This window comes from Citrus sinensis, chromosome 3 (genome assembly GCF_022201045.2).
Source record: "Citrus sinensis cultivar Valencia sweet orange chromosome 3, DVS_A1.0, whole genome shotgun sequence".
NCBI classification, from domain to species: Eukaryota; Viridiplantae; Streptophyta; class Magnoliopsida; order Sapindales; family Rutaceae; genus Citrus; species Citrus sinensis.
The window spans coordinates 12,992,997-13,014,747 of NC_068558.1; the positions used below are offsets into that span (position 1 = coordinate 12,992,997).

The window sequence follows — 21,751 nt, forward strand, 5'->3', positions numbered from 1 at the left end:
CAATAATTATTTCTATATTGTAAAAAATAATCTGCAATGTTACATTAAAAGTTTAACATGGAATAATTATTTTTAAAAATTGTTAGGAATAATTATTTATTCTTTAGAGTTATTATGAAATCTTTGAACTTGCGGGCCGATAATAACTCGCTAGTGTGGACATCTTCTTATTAAAGTCAAAATATTTCTGACTTCTTAAGCATGTTTAGAGCTTTATGCCATAAAACTTTTTTGTATTTCCATGCTATCATACTCGGGATCATCTCCTTTTGCTTCTTATCTAACTGTAGCAATGATTTCTTCTTCAGTTAAAGCATACATGACTTGATGCTCATTTGGATGATTGATGAAGATGCAATATCTATTCGATTAGCATAGTGAAGTTGTCGAATGTGATCTCCTAATTCTACAATAACTTTTTGATTCTCCTTATCCACTTCACTTGAAATAGACAAGGTCTATTAATTAATTATTAATTGTATTTACCTTAATATTTCTTGCATTAAACATAACTAAGTCAAAATAAAAAATTTTATAACTAAAATTCTACTAAAATATAATCTCCTTGTAATAAAATTAGATTGGTTACAACATTATAACTATAAAGAGATTTTACCGTCTAACAATATGCTAAGTTTATTTAAAAAAAGAAAAAAAAAAGAAGATCATTAATATCACAAGCATTTATTTATTTTCCGGTAAACAAGCATTTCATAAAGAATAAATGAGTTTTGCGTATATGATACGTTTGATGAAGTCAAGCAAAGACCATCTCCAGTCTTTTTTTTTTGTCTTCGTCTACGTTTACTTGGAAAAAATGACGCAAAATCATTATTTTCTTATTCACCACATGTCAATGTCCTAGACGACGAAATTCGATTGAGAGCGCAAACTTAATTCAACGAAAAGATTTTTTTTTTTTTTTTGGTATTTAGAATATTAGAATTTAGAAAATTGAAACTTCAAAAATCTCTCATTGAAAGTCATGAAACAAAGCAATAGGTCATGGTGACTTTTCCTTGTGAGTTGAGTGGAAATTTTATTCATGAATCATGCCATATAAGCATCGGCGGACCCAGCCAAGACTCAAGCCTTCTGGCCTCTGGGCTATTGATTTTTTTAAAAATGTATCTTAAGTCTTTTTTTAAAAAATTAAATATATTTTTTTATAACAAAAAATTTATAGTTTAGTAGTAAGAGTGTTATTATGGTTTTGGAATCTTGATTCAAATTCCTATAGCTATATTATTTTATTTTTTAAAATATGTTGTGGAAACTATTTAGAAAAAAGAATACTTTCATGCATATAAAATAAATAATTTATTATAATTATTATTTAAATTTTTTAAAAAAATAATGAAATTTGAGTCATTAGAACTTAAAACGTGTTCAAATGAATATTTAGGTGGAGCACTCCAAATTAAATATTTTTTTTAATTAAACCCCCAATTTATTTGTCTAGATCCGCCAGCGCGTATAAGTAAAGACAGTCAAGATAATGGGCAAACGAGTTATGGAGAGCATTTCAGAGTGCTTGATACAGTGCACACGTGAACAAAAGAATATTGTTACCTGCACAGCAGTGAAAGCAGCCATGAGTAGTATTAGTTCTTTTGTTTATGTTCTTCTGTTTCTCGAATTACTTGCCGGAAGCACTTGTGTTGTCCACGGTCTTCAGAGCCACCCGAGAAATACGCTCAAAGATTATGCATCTGCTGCTGAATTTGAAGCGTCTGATGGGCCAAAGTTGTTAGGTAAAATATATAGTTTCTTATTTCCTTCATTCTTTTAAGAGTTTCATGTGTTTAATTTGAGCTTTTAGTAATAGTATTTTGAAGGGATCATTCGGCTTGTTTCATTCCGCTAGTTAGTTGATTATTTTGAGATTTTATTTATTTCTTGTTTCATTAACTTTGAAGTCCAGAATTCATATTTGAATTGAAGTCTATAGAGCATATGTAGGTCCAGCTATATAAAATTTTCAGTTTTCAAACTTTTGTGTGAATTATGAGCTTTTTGTTATTTTTTATAATCTGAAACCAATAGAATATAACCATCTGGATACGGACATATTTTCAGTCATTGTAAAAATTTTTTTTCACTTGATATTCTTTATTTAAACATTTATCTTTTATAGGATTGTTGGGTCTTTACCTATCAGCTTTAAGTTTTTGGATCAATCGATTTCTCTAATAGTTTGCAATATTTTGGGCAGTGGGCAGTCGGCATCAGTATTATATAGCTTAGTCAATTAACTGCGCATATTTTATCAATCATCCGAAAATTTGTTTTGTAGGCAATAAGAAACTTCCATGGAAGAATCTTGAATATCTTGACCTTCGGTCCAACTTGCTTCAAGGACCGGTTCCAATTCCATCATCTAATATGAGAGTCTTTTTGATCTCAAACAATAAGTTCATTGGAGAGATACCTCGTTTGATCTGCAACACAAGCACCATTGAAATTCTTGATCTATCTAACAACAGCTTGAGTGGCACCATTCCAGAGTGCATTGGAAACTTTAGCAAAAGTCTGCGAGTGTTGGATTTGAGGAAGAATAGATTCCATGGCACAATTCCTGAAACATTTCCAAAGGGCAATAATTTGACGACTCTTAACTTCAATGGCAATGAACTTGTAGGTTCAGTCCCAAGATCTTTGCTCAATTGTGCTAATCTTCAAGTTCTTGATCTCGGCAACAACAAGATGAAGGATACGTTCCCACATTGGCTAGGAACACTTCGGGAGCTTCAGGTTCTTATTCTACGTTCGAATAAGTTTTACGGTCATTTAAGGGATTATGAGGCTGATTATTATTTCTCCAAGTTGAGAATCCTTGATCTCTCGAACAACAACTTTACTGGCTCTCTTCCAGCAATGTTCTTTAAAAATATGAAAGCCATGACGGATATTGGTGAAGCAGCAGATGAAAACAAGTCGAAGTACATGGGGAAAACTTACTATGAAGATTCTGTGACGCTGATAATAAAGCGGCAGGAGGTGAAACTAATGAAGATTCTTACTATTTTCACTACCATTGATCTTTCAAAGAACAGCTTTCACGGAGAAATTCCTGAACTAATGGGGAAGCTTCATTCACTCCGGCTCCTGAATCTTTCTCAAAACATTCTATCAGGCAACATCCCTTCATCATTGGGAGATTTGACGGATCTAGAGTCCTTAGACCTCTCTTCGAACGTGCTTGATGGGGTAATTCCAAGGGAGTTAACAAGATTGACATTTCTGGCAGTTCTGAACCTTTCGCGAAACAAACTCGAGGGACGTATACCTGAAGGCAACCAATTTGCTACCTTTTCGAGTGATTCGTATGGTGGAAACTTGGGATTATGCGGATTTCCACTGTCGAAAAATTGCAGCAATGATGAGCCGCCGCAATCATCCTCGGTGTTAGAAGATGATTCAGAGTCTGAAACTGGATTTGGTTGGAAAGTTGTGTTGATGGGTTACGTATGCGGAACTGTGTTTGGAATGATCTTGGGATACATTTTACTTTCCACTGGAAACCCTCAATGGATTATGGGCATAGTTGATGGAAAAAACCATAGAAAGGTGAGAAGACAGAATAAGAAACTTGAAGGCAGACGAAATTAATTCAGTGTAGGCAAATGCAAGTAGTACAAAGCCATTCTATAATTTTGTCAAAAGTGTAGTGCAAGTTACAAATTGATATCTTGGAAATGCATGCTTCTTTAAAAAATATGTCGGAGAGACTCTGTTCCTCCTGGGTTTCTCTGTTTTCATCATCCTCCATTACGAACTTCAAGCATCCTACTCTCATCAAGTTACACGCACTAGTTGTTAACAGTAAATTTTATGTCAAGGTTTAAATGAAATGAAGTTAGTCGATTAATCCCTGAATTTCAACAGCTTTGATTACTCTCAAATGTCTTCAGGTTTCAGCCTTCTCCCTAATTCGATGGTTAGCTTCCATTTGAAATCTCCCGTTTGTCCAAACTAGTTTCATTTTGACATCTCTCACAATTCTTGACACTTCAAACACTACATTTGGAAGCGTTGGTCCTCAATCCAACTGAGTTAAAGCAACTTTTTCTTGATGAAGTAGACATAGTCTTCTGATTTTGTAATACTTAGTTCCTTGATGAATCCATCTTCTTCCATGACATGTCAAAGTATCTCATTGTATTTGGATGGGAATAACATGAAACTGTTGGCATTTAATGTAACTATCTGCAAACTGTCTGACAGGAAGGTATAAAAACAAACCCAAGATAAGCTTCATACGATACAGCAAAGTTCTTTACAACAATAACATAGTTTGTTACAATAACATCACTTACTATATTTCCAACAACTTACAACTGGCAACCTTCTCAGAATTACTGGTCGAAGTTAGGTAAAGATGTAAACCTCGTCATATCCCTTCCTGCAGTGAAGACAATACACATAACAATCAAGTCAAGAAATTCACGTGGAATATGGATGTTGAACTAGTGCTGAGAAAAGACACTATTGGCTTACCCAGCCTTCCCGCAGTAGGTGGGACTGTAATTGTAAATGAGGTTGTCAAGTACTTTTCGAGTAGGTGGCCTGTTTGATGACTTCCTAGCCTCGCTGCAGCAAAGATGTAGAGTTTGTTATTATTAGCCTCAGTCTCTCTTTAATTATTTTCCTGTTTGAGTACATTCAAAAGTAGAGGCCTAATTTGAATTTCTTTTACTGAACAGATAACCCCATAATTAACCACGTGGTGTTCCTAATCAGTTTTGGTCATCAAAGTGATATGAACACAACTATTAATGTAATTTACTATAAATTCGTTTGCATATTCAATTGTCCATATATGTAAGTATGCTAATGGTATTTGTTAACAAGACAAGATTATTAAATAACCAAAGCGAATGACAATATATTATTATTTATTTCTATTTTTCCTTCATATATATTAATAAAATATGGCATTAAGAAAAGAAAATAATAGAAGAACTATCAATGAAATTCCAGCACTTGCTTAACAATGAAATTCGTAACATAAACAATCATGCAGGTAACAAGAACTGACCTTATAAAAAAGTTTGCAGCTTGTTGAGTCACCCGAATGGCATCCTCTATGTGTGGAATTGCTTTTGGCCCCCATTCAAAATCATTTTTCTGCAGCATATTTGGTCAGTCTTTTCCTCTAAACAGAATCAGTTGCATTACTAAGAAATTTGTTTAGGAAATACCTGACTTGGAGAAACACGATGAATACAAAAAAATATTTTCTCATAGAACCACACAGAAACAGAGCTTGACCAGAAAGATGTAACACTTGACATGAATACCAAATAAAAAAATGTAGCTTGGCCTGAAATCAAATAATCTTGAGAGAAGTAAATAGTGTTGCCAGACAGCTTGTCCACAACATCACAAACATCTAGAGTTTAGCACACAAATGTTGCTCAAAAGGTTTGATTAACCAGATCAGTCTGCCATATTAAGCTTATCGATTTTGTAAATGAGGTGCAGCTAAAATCACTGTTAAGAGCATTGAAGTTAATACCTGTGGATGCCATTGGAAGGCGGTCACAGGATAGTTATAAGCTTGCACTGTCGAGACATAGACCTGATAATGATTAATAACAGAAGTGAGAATTGATAACACTGGATAAATTGCCATTAAAATATCAAGCATTCAGGCATATATCCTGAGTCTGTGTTTATATATAAAATAAATTCAACAAAGGAATATTTACTTTTGCACCTTATTATATTCATCCACGCTTGTTGTCAAGATCTTAAAAAACTTAGCTAGCTCCTGGTTTGCTTGCATTCTTTCAGGTAAATGCCATACTGTTGTAATGGTACAACACATAAAATTTCAGATCAACCAAATTATTTACTCAATCATCCATAATAATTTAATAAATCTAAACATTTTTAGAGTCCATTGTCTCCCAAAATTGAAGTGCACTGATCTAAGGAATCAATTGTACAAGAAGTCCATATCAATGGAATTCTTCCATGAATCAAAGAGGCTCACGACAAAGCAGGATTACCAAATAAGCCCGCTTATTAGACCCAACACTTCCATTGAGCTAGATATTCATGAGTGACTAGCATTATTACAGAAGATGAGGGAAATTAAAACTGAGAATTGAATCTAACAATAAAAAGATGGTTGTTTTTGAACATAAAGTTTAACACATTTTTAAGAAATTGAATCTAGGTACACAAATGAAAAGCAAGTTAACCATACATGAAGCACAATTTTCTTACATGGTGGTTTTGCATAACCAGGCAATCCGTACTCAACTTCTTAAGCAGCTCCGGGGGAAATCTGCAAAATGCCCACGAGTATCACGTTGCGAAATCATGTCATTCTGGAAGCTTATTACCAGAAGAAAATAAAACAATCTGGATTAAGCTGCAAAAATGCTAAAGACAGCCTGGAATCTTTTTCCTACTCATGACAAGACTGTCCAGAAACTTTTGAATCTTGTGTACGGGTTCATTATCAATATTGAGTCAAAGTGTTTGAAAATCAAAAAATGGTAAGCATGCTGAGAAAGTTAGATGTGAAGAGGCTCCTAGCATCATTAATTGTAACAACATAAAAATCAATTAGAGACCAATGAAAACTATGTACCTTTGGAACAATGTTCCTTCAATATTAATGTTTTTGACGAATTGGAGGGTAGATGCCTGATTTGCTCTATCAAATGTTTCCAGAATGTTTCTGTCCTATTGTTGAGGAAGAGAAAAAAGTAAAAATAAAAATAATGAACAGCAAAAGCAATCAGCATTGCCGGAAAGAGTACCATCATATTATAATAGTTGTAAGCAGTAAAAGACATTTTTCTAACGCAAGAGACAAACTAAAAGCATACAGTAAAGCCATAAGAAGCACACACACTAATATGCATACAAAATCCAAATTGAAATTGAACAGCAGGATATTAATCAAGAGACGAACAAAACATGTTTCAAGGCTAAAATGAGCACAAGTTAATCAGACACAAAATTGGAAAGCTATGCCAACCAACCAGAAAATCAAAACGGGTTAAGGGTGAGAAATTACCTCGCTAACGATCATTGATAAAAGTTCAAAGCCTAAGCAAATGGCATATACTGGAAAATGATCGCCCGCATCATTCTTCTCTAAAATTTTCTGCAAAATCGGAGAAAATAAGAAGCTTGTACTAAGTACGAAATTTCAAGACACATAAGAAAATACACCATTAACGTGCTTGACACAAAAATGCTAACACGCATGCTTCTGCACACTTGAAAAAATGTACACATTCATGCTTCTGCCACATAAATCATGCATTACTCTCTAATAAATATAACAACATTTAATATAATTTACCTTGAAAATTTTTTCAACAATATCGTAGTACAAACCGTTTTTAGCCCAACCGCCAGTATACAGTATACCGTTCACCAATTCAAGCTTCTGCAACACGCAACACGCAACACGCAACACGCAACACAATACAACATAACGCAACAGATTAACTCAACTAATTAACGACAATTAATAACAAATTTAAGAAGACAAAACATTAAATTATATAATTATTTTTTCATTTACCTCAAAAAGAATCTCTTCAGGTTCATTGAAAATGAGAGGGATGACACGAGCGCCTCCTGATTCAGCGAACTTCACGTACGACGCGGAGATATAAGACGCGTTGGTGGCGTTACTCAGCCTCCCCGAAGCGCCGTCGCCCGGATGACTTAGAATACCGATTACCGGCCGGTAATTCAAACTCGGATCGGGAGCAGGACAATGAGCACAGAAGGTAGTACTCACTGAGTCAGCATTGTGCTGTTGACTCGGTAGAAGAATCGTCGATGACTCGGCTTCAGCGAAAGAAAGTTCGTTGAATAGGCACAGGAGAATCGGAATCCATAGGCAGTTCCGCGGCTTCCGCGTGGTGGGAGACGAGGGCATTTTGGGAAAAATACTTGGTGGAAAGCAAACGTAGTTGAGGATAGATGGGTAAAAGAGCTGCTGTGCCGGTAGCTTTATAGAGTGACGAGCTTGCACAGCGCACCAAAATGGTCAGACGTGTGAACCATGTGATAAAATATTTTTAGGGAGCTGCTAACTTACAGCCGGCTGTAAGTTACAGCACACACAAATTATGCGGGACCCATCATTTATTACTGTTCACGCATAATTTTGTCATTTTGTGTGTGCTTTACAGCAGCTGTAAGTTAGTGTTTGCCATATTTTTAATCCATTTTCACTACTTACATGAAAAAAAAAAAACAAAAAAAAAATTTGCATTCATAGATTTACTGAAATGGCCAATACATTTAACCAATTTAATTTTTCGTCTACTGCTATTAACACAAGTGAGTAGTACCTTAGAAATTTTTAGCCAGTTCTATGAAATTTTAAAAAAAAAAAATTTTATTTTAGCTTTGTCTTTTCTTTATTAAATTTATGATGATAAATGCTTTTTCACGTAAGGTTGAACAAAATTTTATAAGAAATGACTATATCTGTTATGTTTAAAGTCTAATAGATTCATAATAAATATAATGATCGATTTATATACAATTCACTTGACCATAAAAAATTAATAAACTATTATAATTCACTCAAGATTTGAATTTGTATAATAATGATTACGTTTTTTTTAACATATAATAGATATATATTTGATAGCACTATTTTCATAAATAATTTTTACTAAACAATAAAACTATAATTGTAGTTAAAATGTTAATATAACAAAATTAATATAAGATTAATTGGTTTGAACTCCTTAATTAAAAATTAAACTTTTAAATAATTACAAAAAAAATTAGAACGCATGCATGTTTTGAAAAAAATAATTATCTATTCATGTATTACATGTATAATCACACCACAAGCCACAGTGAAGTCCTATCATATATAATAATATTTGTTTGAATAAAAAAAAATGAAACTACTTTTAATAGGAGAATACTAATTAAAGAGCTGTACTTATTAATAAGGGATATTACTAAATACTCACTAGAAATTTTATGATTTATCAATTCACCGTAAAAGTTTTTTGACAATTATATCTTGTAACCAAATGTTTTGACTGTTATAATTTTACCACTAAAATCTTAACATTTGTTGAGATTATAAAAGTACTTTAGAAATTTCAAGCTGAAGTTATTTTTTTATTTTCTTAATTCTTTTATAAACTTTTATCTTTTTCCCTACACATCTGATTTATGAGCTATTTTTGGTTTTTTTTATTTCAGTTATTAGAATTTTATTATATTAAAGTATTCCAAAATAGAATTCTAGATTTTTTTAATAGACTAACGGTAATTGAAAAGTTTTATGTATCTATAAACAAAATAGTTCATGATATTATTTTCACTTGTACAAATAAATTTTGTCATGTTAAGCTCAATTATAATTAAACCCCCAAAATAATTCATATAATTTATATTACTATATTTAATTGATTTAATTATAATTGGGCTAATATGGTGAAATTTGTTTGTACAAGTGAAAAAAAAATCATAAATTAGTTTGTTTACGGATGCAAAAAAAAAATTAATTACTATCACTTTCTTAGAAAACTTAAAATTCTATTATGGGAATATTTCAATATAATAAAATTTTACTAACTAAAATAAGGAAAATAAAAAAAGACCCTAAATCGGATGTTTAGAAAAGAAAATCAAAATTTGAAAAAGAACTATAACAATGGGAAAATAATGTCATTTTAAAATTTCTTAAATACTAATGTGATTTCAATAAATTTTTAACATTGTTAAAATTTTAGTGAAATGATAATAACAAAAATATTAGACGGTAAAATATATTTATCAAAAAAATATTAAAGATAAATCGATATGTAAAAAAAATTTTAGTGAATATTTGATAATATCTCTATTAAGAAACATATCATTCAGTTCATTTAGACCTTGTGAATTCCTCTTGCATTCATATATTTCCCATTAAGACTTTTAAGGATTGAAAAGAAATACAAAGAGAGTTTAAAAAAACATAGAAATAATACACGCAAAACAGAAAAAAGAGGGAGTGATGAGAAAATTTAACTTGGAATTGAGGCTTGATTCTCTTTATGAGAGAGTGTCAGATGAACCTAAAAGATAATATTAAAAAAAGAATGAAAAATTAGAAAAGAAAATCCGAAAAGTTGGTTAAGAGAATGAGATATGAGGACGAAAGATGAATAATGGCAAAGAGATATCAGAGAAAGTAGAAAGAGAAACGCTAAGGAGATGATAGAGGAAAAAGTAGGTGGGACCAAGAAAAAAGTAGATAAAAGTACAATTATTACATGTTGAGAAATGTCTGGAATTTGTTTCAGAAATTATTTTATAATTTATTTTGTGGAATAACCAAAACATGCTAAACTTGTTTTGTAATTGGGTTCGATTATGTTGATATTTCACTATGATAAAATATTTATTTATAATTATAATTATAATTATATAATTAAAATTATAATAAATTTTTTATTATTTATTACTTTATGTGTATAGATGAGATTCATACTCTATTATTAGAGGACCGAACAGCCCGAAGAATAATAAATCTATTCTAACATAACCATAAATTTTATAATTTATTACTATAAAGTGAGCTCCGCTTTTGTATTTCACAATACATGGCGTTGAAAAATGTCCGCTGAACATATATCACATTGAAAAACAAATATTAGAGGACCGAACAGCCCGAAGAATCTATATCTAGTCGATCACACAGTGTTGAATCACTAATTTGGCATAAGACTATCTTGCATTATATGTAACATAAAAAGTACACCTACCAATTTAAAACAATTTCAGAACTAAGCCATACTTAAATCTATTTGTAGCAATATTCTTATATTAATGTATGTAACAGAGCATTACCCCACTAATTTGCAACACAAACTCGTCTGCGAATTAAGGGTCAGAATAAGCCACATCAGCCCCTACTTCACAAAGTAATTTTACATTTTTAAAATTTTAAAAGAATTTGCAGGCTGCTACGAAACGATGCCACGAGACAGGATGGTGACTGACCAGGAAAGCAAAAATGCTTCATATTACATAACATATGTTGGGTAATTTTTAAAAACCTCCCTTGAGGTTTGGGCTTGTTGTAAGTAGATAGCGAGAATCTGTTTATTTATAAAAAACTCTCTATCGTCAGTTAATTTTAACATTGATCGTTAGTTGACTGTGCAAAGACAATATTACCCTTAACAATAGTTTGTAAACTGACATAACTAAAAAAAAAACTAAAATTGTTGGCGCGAAAAGCACAAACCCTATTTTTTGACAATTTTATCCTTATTAATTCCAAAGATTTACAATATCATAAGTAAAGATTATGACTATTTCATTTTTAAGTTTTTAATTTTATCTTTCTTGTAGGAACTTTAAGGAAATATCAATAATTTAAAGAGGATTTTTCAAATTTTTAATTTTATCTTTTTTGTAGGAACTTTAAGAAAATATCAATAATTTAAAGAGGGTAAAATAGCCAACAATTTTGGTTTTTTTTTAGTTATTTCCGTCTACAAATTATTATTAAGGGTAATATTATCTTTGCACAGTCAACTAACGGTCAATGTTAAAATTAACTGATGGTAGGAGATTTTTTACAAATAAACCAATTCTCGCCATCTACTTGCAACAAACCCAAACCTCAGGGGAGGTTTTTACCCAACAAATGTTATAAACGAGCCGCAAATGAGATTCTGCAAGCATGATCTTGGGAGATCGTGCCGTTGCTTCTGTCGGCAAGTGCGGATACAGGGTTGAGGCGGGTGGGGTAACAGACCCACAATTATCTTTTATTTATTTTTCTTAACACGATCAAGTTAATAACAAAGTAATTTCATTTTTCTCCCAAATCTCACCTATCATTTTGCATTTTTTTTTTCACCTCGTTAAATAACCTACATCTTTATCAGTTCTGACCTTCACTGTTCTACAAAATTCTCTTTCAAATTAACCAATTTTACTCAATCATTTTTTTTCCACTTTCGCTGTCTCATTAGGTATAGTGCGAGTATTGCTGTGACTCTTGATATTTACTCTCCAATAGATTTAAAAAATTGAGTCCACATCTTTTTTAAAAGGGAGATTATCATTTTACTATCAAAGTTTTACAGACATATCACATCAGTACCAAGATTTGTCGAAAAATACATTTTATTACTAAAGTTTTGCATCGTTATCAATTCACAACCATTTCGTTAACAATGTTAAAAATTTGTTGATATCATAAGGGCATCAAAAACATTTGCAGCTGTAATAGTAAAATTGTCTGTTAATTTTATAAATAAATTATCATTTTACTACCAAGTTTTTAGGGAAATTATCATTTTACTAATGAATTTTTATGGAAAATTATCATTTTACTACCAAACTCTTGGAAATAAAATCTACTTTTAACTCCATTTCTGTTAAATATTAACTTTTTCTTAACGGAATGATAGTGAATTGATAACGACGCAAAACTTTGGTAGTAAAATATACTTTTCGGCAAACTTTGGTACTAACATGAGATGTCAGTAAAACTTTTGTAGTAAAATGATAATATCCTTTTTTAAAGTAACAAGATGCTAGAAAAAAAAAGTATTACATTTTCTCGATGATTCTAGATAAGAATGCCTGTAAAAAGATACACGAAAAAGAAAGTTGTGGAAAAATAAATTAGGAAAATATAGAAAAAGGGACCACACTCAAAATGTATGGCGCACAAGTTGAGGGACCTTCAATAATAATAAGGAGATACTCTAATTACTATATTTCTCTTCTCTTAGTATATTGCTCTCTCTACTTAGAATCAAATTCTTCCCCTGTAATGCATGTTGCCTGTGCTTTTATGACCTAAAGTCACATAGTTTGTTTAGACTTTCGCTGAGCTTTATCAATGAATATACTTAATTATCTTAATTTGTCGAGATTGCATGAGCAGCTGAAAAGAGTCATCACTTAAGTGGTTGTCTCTTGAATATTTTCAAGAGAAAGTATCCACCGACCACCCATTTTTTTTTTATTTTTTCAAAAATACACATTTTTTTGTTGATTTTTCTTAAAAGTTACATTTTTTTGCACTTTTTCACTTACATTTGCATTTTGTTATAACCTTGTTGATGTCATAGGTTGTCATTTCACCTTCGTAGCAAAAATCAACGTCATTTAAACACGATAGAAAGAGAGAAAAAAAAGGTAAAAATATTCCAAATTATTTTGTTTAACTTAATATCTAATGTCTAAATTGCAAAGAAATTTTGAAGTAATTTAATTTTTTTTCATTTAATTAGGGTGAAATAGTAATTTTACAGGGGGTAAAATTGTTATTTTGTTAATATTCTGTTAACTTTTGTCACGAAATTTAGATGGAGGAAAAATGATACATTTTGTAATCTTTTGTAATCTAATAATTATTTTTTATTTTTAATATTTTGTAATATAATTATTTTTTAATCTCAACAAATTTATTAAATAATAAAGAATATAAGAAGATGAGAAATAGTTTTGCCACATCACCTCTTCTAGTTCCAGCTTTATATATATATATATATATATATATATATATATATATATATATATATATATATATATATATATATATAAAGTAATGGACACACACACACATATTCAGTACTTCTATTTACCCATATTTATTAATAGGTGGGAAATTAAAGTCGTAATTACCATAATGTATTATGAATTGATATGTGAAATTAAATATTAATAAAAGCTAATTTGTAGACTAATAAAGTAAACCATATTTTATGGGCACTTGATACATTAATCTAAGGTCAAATGAGATATATCACATGATATTTCAAACTGTAGTCCAATTTTCAACATTTGCATATGGTTTTACATGATAATTGAATTATCTTATATTATTAAGGATATGAATTAAGTATTATTTTAGCAATTTTGAGTTTCGTATTGAGTTTTCAAATTAATTGAATGTTGAAACTCTTTCATGTTTGGCCTGACATTATTATTTAGTAAAATTACGAAAAGCCAATAATGAATGGTGTAGTAACGTGCAAAGATCAAGAAATTCATAAGGCACTGGGAAGTTTGTCAATAATGTAACGTACAGAATCTCTAGCCAGTAGGACTTCTTCAACCTTTATAGATTCCAGACAAAATCGGGACCTCAATTTCTATGGATTTTATAGATGGGCTTCCAACATCACAAGGATACACTGTCATCATGGTTGTCGTGGATCGTCTGTCAAAATATGCACACTTCGTTGCTTTGAAACATCCATATGCAACTCTGACAGTGGCCAAGGTTTTTATGGCTCAAGTTGTGCGACTTCACCAGATACCAAGTTCCATCATTGCAAGAGAGATTTTTGATAGATAATTCTACAGGGAATTATAAAGAGGAATTTTATTAATTGATCAAATGTTAAAGTTACAATAACAGGACTTCTCTATTTATAATAGAGTAAACCTACTTTCTTAAGTTAACTAAAAAGGGAAGTAAATCACAATTATAATAGAAATAAAAAACTAAACACATACCATAGTTAATTCTAATTAAAATAATAAAAATCTTATAATTCTAAAATAATGTCCTATATCATAAGAGATTTAGAGTTTAAATTCTGTAATGTGGAGGGAGTTAGATTAGTGTTAGACTAAGTAATAAAATAAATAAATAAAAACTCAATTTTTGGAAAAACTCCAAAGGTTAGATGATTGATTATTTTGCCGAATGCTGTTTCATTGGATAGACACCGGCAAACTTCGTCGCAAAGATTGAATCACGAGTTTCTTATTGCTATTATCTCCTTTTGTCAATTCAATTATGTGTTTTGTACTTTTCCTTGTTCATCTTTTTGGATAATCGCAAAATGTGGACCGTAAACGCATGCATTAATCATTTCATCCATAGTATCATATTGCATTTATTTTTTCTACCAAACCTACTGAAAAGATTGATCATAAGTGTCTTCTTCTTTTATTTTAGGACTTTGATTCCTTGAATAATGATGTAAGTTATCTAAATTACAAAATTATACCAAATAGGCGGCCCCAAATAAGTGATATAACTTAGTTAGGGATCTCGTCATCTACAATATTAACTTTGTACGATGGTTTTTGCATTATTTAATACGTAGGCTCCACATGGATGTGATGAGGGATTAATTTCTACGCAAGTGGGTCCCAATGTGACTTTCGCTACATCACGTGATTCTCTTAAGCGTTATGCGTCGAAAATCTTCTTCGACTTTTCTCAGTGGGTCCCAATTGACTTGACGGATTGTTATGTGAATAAAACAAAACAAATAGTATAAGGATTCTAAATTACATGTAATGTAATTTATAACTATTTATATAAAATATGAGTGAATCTCAACATTATTATTGTTTATACCAGTGGTTGTAAGTTACATATAACTTGAAGTTTGCCCTAGGATAAATAATTGTTGACCATTTCTCTGAGGGTCTGCCTACTATTCATCTAGTGTATGTATGGTTGATTTTGCCATGACATGTTGAAGTTACACATGTCCAATAATGATTGTAAAGTAACCGGTTATTCCGGTTGAATTCACAATTCTCACTGTTTGTGTTAATGTTCCAAGTTATTTACACTTTGTCACAAGTTCTGTTGTTAAGTCTCTTATCATCACAACTGTTGCTTTTTAATGTTCAAAAGTGTTATTTTCCATGTCACAAGTACTAAACATTGAGTCACAAATTTATTAAGAAATGTTCCTCATATTTGTACTTTGATATATATATATATATATTTAACTGAAGATAAATATAACGTATTAATATGATTTTTTTTATATATATTGTTAATTACAAGTAAATATAATAACATTGCAAAGGCAAATAGGATCAAATTTAGTTCTGTCATTACTAAATTATTTAACAATAAAATTCAACAAATTTGTTTTCCTATTTTTGAAGTAATATATTTCAAGTCACAACCTAGACTAATATAATTTCTTCTAGTGGATGGTAGTTGAATTGAAATAAATGGAGAGAAACAAATTGGACCAGGTGGAGCATGAGACTGTGGAGTGGGATTTGGATGCAAGAGGCTTGGAGTTGGTATTATGAAACTTGATGAAGAAAATCAAAGTGATGTTAATGAAAATGTTCTAGAGGTAAAAACTGTTAATCTCTTAGTTAGTGTTCGGCATGAATATTATTTATTAATTTAAATGGCCATTGAACAATTGAACCTTAGTACGATTAAATTTATTTTTTGATCTTTTTTCACTGAATTGGTTCAAAAAAATATTCTTTTGATAATTTCAATCCTATGCCGATGAATATGTATTCAGTGAGGCTTGGTTCAATGTAGCGTGTGTGGTGATATTGCATAAACGATATAAAATGTTCGAAAAAAGTACATGTGGGTATTGAGATTTGAAAAAAGTTTTCAATCAGCTGGCTCGAAATTAGATGAGACTTTTGAGTGGAAAAGAAGCTCATGATAAGAAAGTGCTTCACTATTATAATTTTTATGGAAAAACAACTATCGCCAAAGTAATTGCATTTCCAACTAGTTCTATTTCTATGATCAATTCAACATTGAATAAATTGATAATTTCATAGTGTAATTAAAGTAACCATACCTGTTTACAAACTATTGTAATCATTCCTTTGGTCATAATAATTTGCTAATTTGGTGTTTGAGACTAGTCATATTGGATCCCGAATAGGCGTTGGGCGAGGCCATAGTGCATATCAAAGTTAAATTATATTACAATGGTATCCTAATTTGATATAGTAATACTGAAATTGAAATCATGCAAAGACGAATTAAACGGGTAAAATGAAGGATAAAAGGTTAATGAAAAAAATTTATGACTGTAAAGAGGAAATAAAATAATTATTTACAATAAATGTACTTTATTTCTAATAAATACAAATAAAAAATATTTGTATAATTAATCTATTAAATCATTCTTATATTTTTTTCTTTCTTAGGTTTATTTTTACTATTAAAGTTGCTTTAATATAAGTTCTATTTAATTATTTTACTTTATGACATAAAATGACCTAATCGCCCTAAGAAAAATGTGTTCTTCTATGTAATACTTTAGGTACTTAATTTTGTGACATATAATCTAACTTTTTAATTGCAGCCTAATGATTTTCAATATTTTACTTGTATATAATAGTCTAATAGTTTACATGAGTATTTTGCATAAAAATATTACCATAGTTTAATTAAAAGTTAATAATCATACTAATAAAGTAGAATTGACCATTTGGAAATAATGAATTTTGTATAAAACAAAAAGAATGTTAAAGTAAACTTTTGGTATGTTTACTTTTTAAGGGTAAAATAATCAATTTCGATTTAGACTAAAGCAATCTTAATAGTCAAATGTAATAAAAAAATCTAAATCACAAAAAAATAAATTAAAATATAAAAAATATATATTAAGATAGATTTAATTGATTAATTCTTTAGAATTCTTCTTTATTTGAAATTTTTAAAAATAATGTGAATCTTTTATAATTAATTTTTAAAAGTGCAGTGGATTTATAGAATTTGTGTGGTAAAAATATCACCACCCTATAAAATATTATAGACAAAAATTCAGTGTCAATAAATGGCATATATATTCTTGTTAAGACTCTTGTTTTTTAATTTTTGCATAGGCCATCACGAGTAGGGATGGCAAAAATTCCCATGGGGACGGGTACCCTTGGGGATTTTCTCTATTCGAGGAGGGTACGGGGATAATTGTATACCCAATTTTTTATTCGGGGAGGAGACGGAGATAATTTTTTACCCAATTTTTTATTCGGGGAGGGGACGGGGACAGGGATGAGGTGGAATCCCCATCCCCTACCCATTTCCCCATTTTAATTTTAATTTTAATTTTTATTTTTAAAATTACTAATAAATAAATAAAAAAAATTATAAATATTGTTAAAAATAATAAATATCAAAATATTTATATTATTAAATGCTAATAGGTATCCTACATTAGCTCGAATTGCTAGAGATATTTTGGCACTTCCAATTACAACAGTTGATTCTGAATCATCTTTTAGCACCGGTGGTGGAGTTGTGAGCCCACACCGTAACAAACTTCATCCAAGCACATGGGAGGCCTTAATGTGTTGTCAAAGTTGGTTACGAGCTTACAATAGCAGTATGAGTTTATTTTACATTGTAATTATATTATACAGTTATTAATATTTGCATTTATAAGTTACTTTACTTATATCATTTTCATTGTTTTAAGTTTGAAATCTGAGGCTATCTCTCAATTTGCCACATTTCTCGAGGAAGAACAGGACGAGCAGGAGGTAAATAGTTTTATTAAAAATATTAATTAAGTATCTACATTTATTTCATTTATTTTATTGCCGATATAAAAATTATTTTTTTTTCTTTTTATTGTAGGATTATGAAGATTGAGTCGTTGACAAAGATAATTATTTTAATAATTTATATTTGGAATGTGACTTTGTAATGGATCAATATTAATATAAGATATATTTTGAACTTTATTTTTATCTGAATTTTTTATTTTAATATGATTAATTTAAAATCGAAAAAAAAATGTATTAGACTATTAGTTATTCGGGGACCGGGGACCCTCGGGAATCCCCTGTTATTATTCGGGGGAGGGGATGAGGATTCTCTTAAGCAATTTTGACGGGGATGGGGACATACACAAAATATCATAGATGAATATGGAGAGATTGATCCCCTCCCATCCCCATTGCCATCTCTAATCACGAGAGCAGGGGTTGCCTTTTTTTTCTTTCTATTCTCTTCATTTCATTTTTTTTTTCCGATTTCACATAAACATAGCAGACACATTTACAGATTTACTGGGCCACCATGTCCTAGCTCTCCCATTTTAACTACAACATCAACTGGTCCACCTAGTTCTTGCGATTCCTTTAATCAACATCAACCATTGATTGTATAGTACTTTATATCTTGCGGTTATTATTTTTTCCATATATTTAATTCCACGCAGTCTGTCAATGGACCTGGTGCATAGCAGTCGTATCCTTTCTTCTGTAGATAAACTTGTGTGAGGGCACGTGCAACCCCTAATTATGTTGGGGAGTCAACATTCCATGCATCTCTGTATGTTATACAGCGCATGCAGAAAACCGGTATAACCGGTTAATATAATAAAATTACAATTTCATTTATTTTTACTGTGAAAAAATTATAAAAAAAGGAAAAAAAAGATAAATATGGAATTAAATGAGGCAAAAGATTGTAATAATTGTAAATTTATAAATAATACAAGAGACTATAAAAATATTATAGTTTATGTCAAAAAAGAGATATATTCCTACTTATTTTGTCACGTTCTAATATTTACGGTGCATGTTTCAAGTTTATTTTTTAAATTCCTATTTTTCGTTAAGATTTATCTAAATTTTGGTAACTTATTTTAACTCATTTTTCCACCAACATTTGGTTCCATATTTTCACTTTTTTCATTAAATTCCAACTTTTTAAGTGGATATTTAGGTTTATTTTTTATATCTCTACATTCCATTAGACTTTATCTAGTTTTTGGTCAGTTGTTCCAACTTATTTTTCCACCACCTTTTGGTACTACATTCTTACTCTTTTTATCGAATTCCAACATTTTGCGCAAATATATTAGGTTCGATTTTTAGATTCTTACTTTCCATTAAAAGTAACTTGGGGGTTAACCTCTTCAGCTCTTATTCCCGCCAAATTTTGGTTTGATATTCCTACTCTTTTTACTTAATTCCAATATTTGCATGAATGTTTTAGGTTTATTTTTCAAATATCCATTTTGCATTGGAATTTATCAAATTCTCATCATGTCGTTCCAACTTCTGGGTTATGCTCTTCCACTCATTTTCCCACCATTTATTGGTTTTATATTCCCCCTCATTTTATTGGATTCCAACATTTGGGTAAATATATCAAGTTTTGTTTTTAGATCTCAACTTTTCATTAAAATTTATCAAATTCTTTGTAAGTTGTTCCAACTTTTGGGTTAATCTCTTCAACTCTTTTTTTACCAAATTTTGCTTGACAGTTGAGAGATATTAGTAGTGCTAGTGAATAACTCAGCGTTGAATGGAAAATTAACTTTGCATATAGTTACAGATAGGTTACGGAATGAAGAATCGAAAAGAAAGAATGTTGAAGCAGTTCCCTCTGAGTCAGATGCACTTGTTTCAAAAAAGCAAGAAAGGCGGGGAAGGAACTAAAGTAGAAATTCCAGCCATAGTTGATGGTGATTTAGATATTGTTTATGATGAGAGCTCAGTAAATCTCACTTTCCATACTAGTGATTGGTAATTAATTCGAGTGCTTCATTTCATGTTATTGCACATCGTGATTACTTCACATCTAATGATGATTATGGGCATGTTCGAATGGGAAATGACGGGGCATCCATAATTATGGGCATAGAAGATATTTGCTTAGAGACCAGCATTGGCTATAAGTTATTACTTAAAGATGTTAGACATGTACTAAATATTCGCCTTAATTTGATCTCTACAGGCAAGTTTGATGATGATGGTTATACTAACCAATTTGGTAAAGGAAAATGGAAGCTCGCCAAAGGCTCCCTAGTGTTAGCTAAGGAGAGGAAAGTAAACGCTGTCTATCTTATAGAAGCCAAGATCAAGAAAGAAGATGTGAATGTGGCTGTAAAAGATTCTGACATTGAGATATGGGATAAAAGGATTGATCATATTGGTGAGAAAGGGTTGGAAACTCTTGCTAGAAAATGATTTCTACCCAGATTTGCAGGTATATTGTTGAGTATTAGAAAGTGTATATTTATAAAGGAGAAAATCGTCATTTTATATTTCAAGTCTTACTAACACTTCTACTTTTATGTATTTTAGTCTCTTGTAATTTAATTATGTGTGTTTTATTTTAATTAAGTATTTTATGTGTTTTAGGGGCATCATGGTCATTTTATAATGAACAAGAATTCAGATAGCAAAACGGACATCACTTTTGAACTCAGGACAATCGAAAACTTTAGGAGGAGCATAAAAGGAAAAATAACATTGTTCACATGTACAGTACTGTCCATGTTACTGTTCACGACATTGTTCACACATACGGAATGATGACGTGGCATTGACCGACGATGTGGCATTGACTGATGAGGTGTCACAATTCCATTGGAGAAAATTCTTATGCATTGTTGATCGATGGCGTGGTAGCATGTTAGTGGACCAAAAATCGCGCGTATGATACATGCATATACACAGGATTATTTTCAACCAAATCGCGTCACTGTTCAAGCCGGTTGACTGTTCAAACCACGTGGTCAAACTGCGTACTGTTGACTGATGACGTGACGCAATCCTAAGTGTCCAAATTGTTTTTAATCCGATTGCCATGATTTACTCAATGTATCTATAAAAATGGATCTCCCCCCCCTAATTTGGCATCCCTGAATCCATTTTTGAGCTCCATTTTCTGTAATTCATTCTCCATCTTATATTTTCTATGTATTTTAATAAATTCTCATTTTGCCCCTAGTTCAATTATGAGTAACTAATTTTCTTTCAAGCTTGGGTTGAAGGTGAAGTCTCAACATGTGTCATAGGATTTACTTGGTAAATTTACTTTCTCTTCCCCTCTAATTATTGTGGATGTTTTGACTTTTCGTCGAAAAATAATAATAATCTTATCTAGATACCGCCCTAGTTTCACCGGCTCCCTAGTACAAGGTTATTATTATTTGGCACGATAAGCCCGAAGCATTATATTGATTAGAGTGTGGTTCATGAGGAGTGGAAATCCCCCCTCATGATTTAATTAGCATTAATA

At 30.9% G+C, this 21,751-nt stretch overlaps 2 protein-coding genes and 1 pseudogene across 4 annotated transcripts in view; 1 reads left to right on the forward strand and 2 right to left on the reverse strand.

Moving 5' to 3' along the window:
* The first annotated feature begins 1,468 nt into the window (after nt 1-1,468).
* On the forward strand, nt 1,469-3,759 carry LOC102630240 (receptor-like protein 9DC3). The gene is made up of 2 exons (XM_006477791.4): nt 1,469-1,754; nt 2,297-3,759. Exons 1-2 carry the CDS (start codon nt 1,499-1,501, stop codon nt 3,610-3,612), a joined length of 1,572 nt encoding a protein of 523 aa, XP_006477854.2. The 5' UTR covers nt 1,469-1,498; the 3' UTR covers nt 3,613-3,759.
* The window catches only part of LOC102629856 (gamma-glutamyl hydrolase 2-like), a 92,527-nt gene continuing 74,360 nt past the window's right edge, over nt 3,585-21,751 (reverse strand). Inside the window, exons 11-12 of one of the 3 annotated variants that reach the window (XR_008052947.1) lie at nt 4,320-4,348; nt 3,585-4,216 (exon numbers count right to left, since the gene is read on the reverse strand). The gene's annotated coding sequence lies outside the window, so the exon portion shown is untranslated. The other 2 variants (XR_008052946.1, XM_052436625.1) reach the window with 2 other exon arrangements.
* LOC102614326 (gamma-glutamyl hydrolase 2-like) lies at nt 4,235-7,997 on the reverse strand (annotated as a pseudogene).

Excerpts from the sequence above, each read along its gene's own strand:
- LOC102630240 (XM_006477791.4), top strand. The coding sequence starts at position 1,499 with ATGGGCAAACGAGTTATGGAGAGCATTTCAGAGTGCTTGATACAGTGC. Across the intron at positions 1,755-2,296 it reads TGATGGGCCAAAGTTGTTAG|GCAATAAGAAACTTCCATGG; the intron begins GTAAAATATATA and ends TTTGTTTTGTAG.